This window comes from Rhinopithecus bieti, unplaced genomic scaffold, assembly GCF_001698545.2.
Source record: "Rhinopithecus bieti isolate Rb0 unplaced genomic scaffold, ASM169854v2 scaffold_12512, whole genome shotgun sequence".
NCBI classification, from domain to species: domain Eukaryota; kingdom Metazoa; phylum Chordata; class Mammalia; order Primates; family Cercopithecidae; genus Rhinopithecus; species Rhinopithecus bieti.
This window is the reverse complement of record NW_016807354.1, coordinates 696,008-699,199: the sequence shown is the minus strand read 5'-3', so window position 1 is coordinate 699,199 and position 3,192 is coordinate 696,008. Positions and strand designations below refer to the sequence as shown.

General features: G+C 36.1%; 1 protein-coding gene across 3 annotated transcripts in view; it reads right to left on the bottom strand.

The window, feature by feature from the left end:
• ITGAV (integrin subunit alpha V) overlaps positions 1–3,192 on the bottom strand; it is a 93,649-nt gene that overhangs the window by 48,515 nt on the left and 41,942 nt on the right. Inside the window, exon 5 of one of the 3 annotated variants that reach the window (XM_017881430.1) lies at positions 1,909–1,970. The exons of 1 other annotated variant lie outside the window; for it this stretch is intronic. In XM_017881430.1, the coding sequence (XP_017736919.1) occupies positions 1,909–1,970 (62 nt within the window). The remainder of the gene's footprint in view (positions 1–1,908; positions 1,971–3,192) is intronic. One more of the 3 variants, XM_017881431.1, reaches the window with a different exon arrangement.

Here is a 3,192-nt window from a genome sequence, read left to right as displayed (position 1 = left end):
CAGCACTGGGCTTCCTGGGGGAAGCAGAAATGGTGCTTCCTCCCACTCTACACACCTGCAGGAGGAGCCATGCCCAGGCCATGCCCCTTAGAGATGGTTGTCCACCCCGTGCACACATTTCTAGATCAGCTCAGTCTGTGCTACTTTGCTCTTACTCACCAGGGAAGAGATGCTCCCTGAACTTCCTAATATGACTCTCTGTGGCAGTTAAGAATGTCCTAAGAGTGGTCAATAATTCTTTTTTTATTTTATTTTTTTGAGACGGAGTCTGGCTCTGTCGCCCAGGCTGGAGCGCAGTGGCGGGATCTCAGCTCACTGCAAGCTCCGCCTCCCGGGTTTACGCCATTCTCCTGCCTCAGCCTCCCGAGTAGCTGGGACTACAGGCGCCCACCACCTCGCCTGGCTAGTTTTTTGTATTTTTTTTCAGTAGAGACGGGGTTTCACCGTGTTAGCCAGGATGGTCTCGATCTCCTGACCTCGTGATCCGCCCGTCTCGGCCTCCCAAAGTGCTGGGATTACAGGCTTGAGCCACCGCGCCCGGCCATCATACAAGTTTAAACCTAATATTTATTAATATACTTTATCTCTGGCTTACTTACATTCCGAATTTTGAGTAATATAGTATGAAATTTAGAGTATTAAAAACAAATTACCTAGTAAGGAGAGTTAACTATAATTATCAGTACCTAGTCTAGAAAAAAAATAATAAAATACAAATATGGATAAAATATAATTTGTTTTTAAAAATTGAGACGGGGTCTTGCTCTGTTGCTCAGGCTGGAATGCAGTGGCATGAACATGGCTCAATGCAGCCTCACTCACTGCAGTTCAAGCAATCCTCATGCCTTAGCCTCCCAATAGCTGGGACCACAAGCACATGTCATCATGCCTGGCTAATTTTTAATTCTTTGTAGAGATGGTGTCCCACTATGTTGCTCAGGCTGGTCTCCTGGGCTCAAGTGATCCTCATACCTCAGCCTCCCAAAGTGCTGGGACTACTGGCATGAGCCACCGCACCCAGCCTACAAATTTTTAAAATAAGAAAAATGCTTTATTAGTTCTTATGCATCATATTATTTCAATTTCAGTTGTTTTCATACATTTAAGGCACTCCTCTTTGCTCACATTTCTAAGAAAGTCTACATATAAGCTTTCTAAGGAAGGGCTACACACAATCAATCAACATATTTTTTAGATTTCTCTAGAAAGAATACTCTCAATTTGATATTCAAAATGTGCATACTCCCCCACCACCAAAATAAATAAACACACAAAAGAAAAGTAAATAAAGAAAAGTACTTCAGAAAATTTACCTTTGAACATTTAAATGGAATTCTTATTTTCAGAAAATAGATTAAAAATATCAATTCTGAAGAGAATATTAATTTAGTTAACAATACATAGAGCCCTGCCTATGAGATTTCTTACAATTATTACACATTACATAAGTGAAGTCAGCTTCACTTAGTGCCTATAGGCACATAATAGATGGCAAACATGCATGTTTCCCAGCTTTTATGTAACTCTAATTTTGTAATAAAGCTCTCATTGACAGCTTTTGTAAGAAAACAATTTTAATTAAAATGTAGAACTTTAATATGCTATAAATTCATATAACTGGAAATGTTAATATTAAGTCATAATAGTTACCTATCATTTACTGAGGAGATTGTCTACTTTCCTCCATTCCCAGAGTGATGGGGGATGTCTCCCTATTTCAAATAAGCAATGTTTACTAGGGAGGGAATAATATAAGACAAAGAATGTCAAAATGAATGGATCGTTTTATTAACTGTTTTCATTAAAGAGGTAACAGCTGTAAAGGAGCTGAGTGACCAGTTTATTTTTAACCACAGTTCAGTCAGTAAGGTAGGTCTGAATCTCTTTCAGTCTTAAATGAGAACTTACTTTAGTAAAATCAATGCTGAATCCTCCTTGACAAAATCCCTGTCCATCAGCATCAATATCTTCTAAAATAAAAAGATTGGAAATATACACAAACCCAAAAACAAAGAACACAAAACAAAACATGAGAAAACCTGGTATCACTAGAATCATAAGATAATGTACTATTTTCTGAGAGTGGTCATTCACTCGGGCACTTAGTTATTACCACATTCCAAGAGAGTTAGTATGCATGTTTGTCAGCACCATTTACTCAGATATGGAAACAAAGATTAAATACCTGAACCAGTAACCAGAGAACAAAGAAACCAACTAAAATGATAAATTTCAAACCCTTTTTTAATCCACAATCCACAAAAAGATTATAATTTATATCACAACCCAACACACATTGTGTGTATAAAACATACAGAGACAACTTAAAATCTTACAAAACAATATTTGTATTATTGTATAGAATACACTCTAACATTTTCTATTTTATTTCATTTTATTTTTTTAGAAAAACTATTGCGGTTGTGACCTACTCCACTGATTCCATAAAACACTAACAAGTTGTGATCTGCAAGTTAAAAGTTCTGATCTGAAATTCCTTTATTCCTATTACCCTAAGACCTTGTTATTATTAATAGCAGCAAAGAGATACAGACATTCCTATACATACATTTTATAGCCAACAACAAAGATGAATAACATAGCTCAGAATTTCAGGAAATGGAGAGACCAGAACTTAATGCTCTTCAAAAAGTAAAATATAAAGCTCTCCTCACACGTTTAGTATGGAGATCTAATTAAAGTAACCATCTTTTCATGACACTTTCAGGTATTTTCCAACCATAGTAGGCTCAATAGTTTTGCTCTTGTGTAGTTGTTCCCTTCTTAGTAGTTCTCACAGAAAGGGACTAATTCTGAGCAATCAGACAATTAATTTAAATTAATTTTAATCATGAGCAATACAGTACCTAGAACACATGTAAGGATGAATCTGAACACTTCCCCCTTAATTTACTTTGAGGATAACAGAGAACAATGGAAAACACTATCCTTCAGTTATCAAAGACTTACTGTGGCCAATGTTACAAATACATTAAAAAGTTGTACTGTTACTTTATTTGCCACCCAAATACAGGAACCAAAAATATCTGTTTTCAGTCATAAGGACAAACTTCTAAGGACTTCTGCCAAATAATCCCATCAGAAATTTTGAACCCATTTTTAAAGCCTGGAAACTGCCCAAAGATTACATATTTAATATCTAAATTTTTTTAAAGTTTTTTTTTTTTTTTT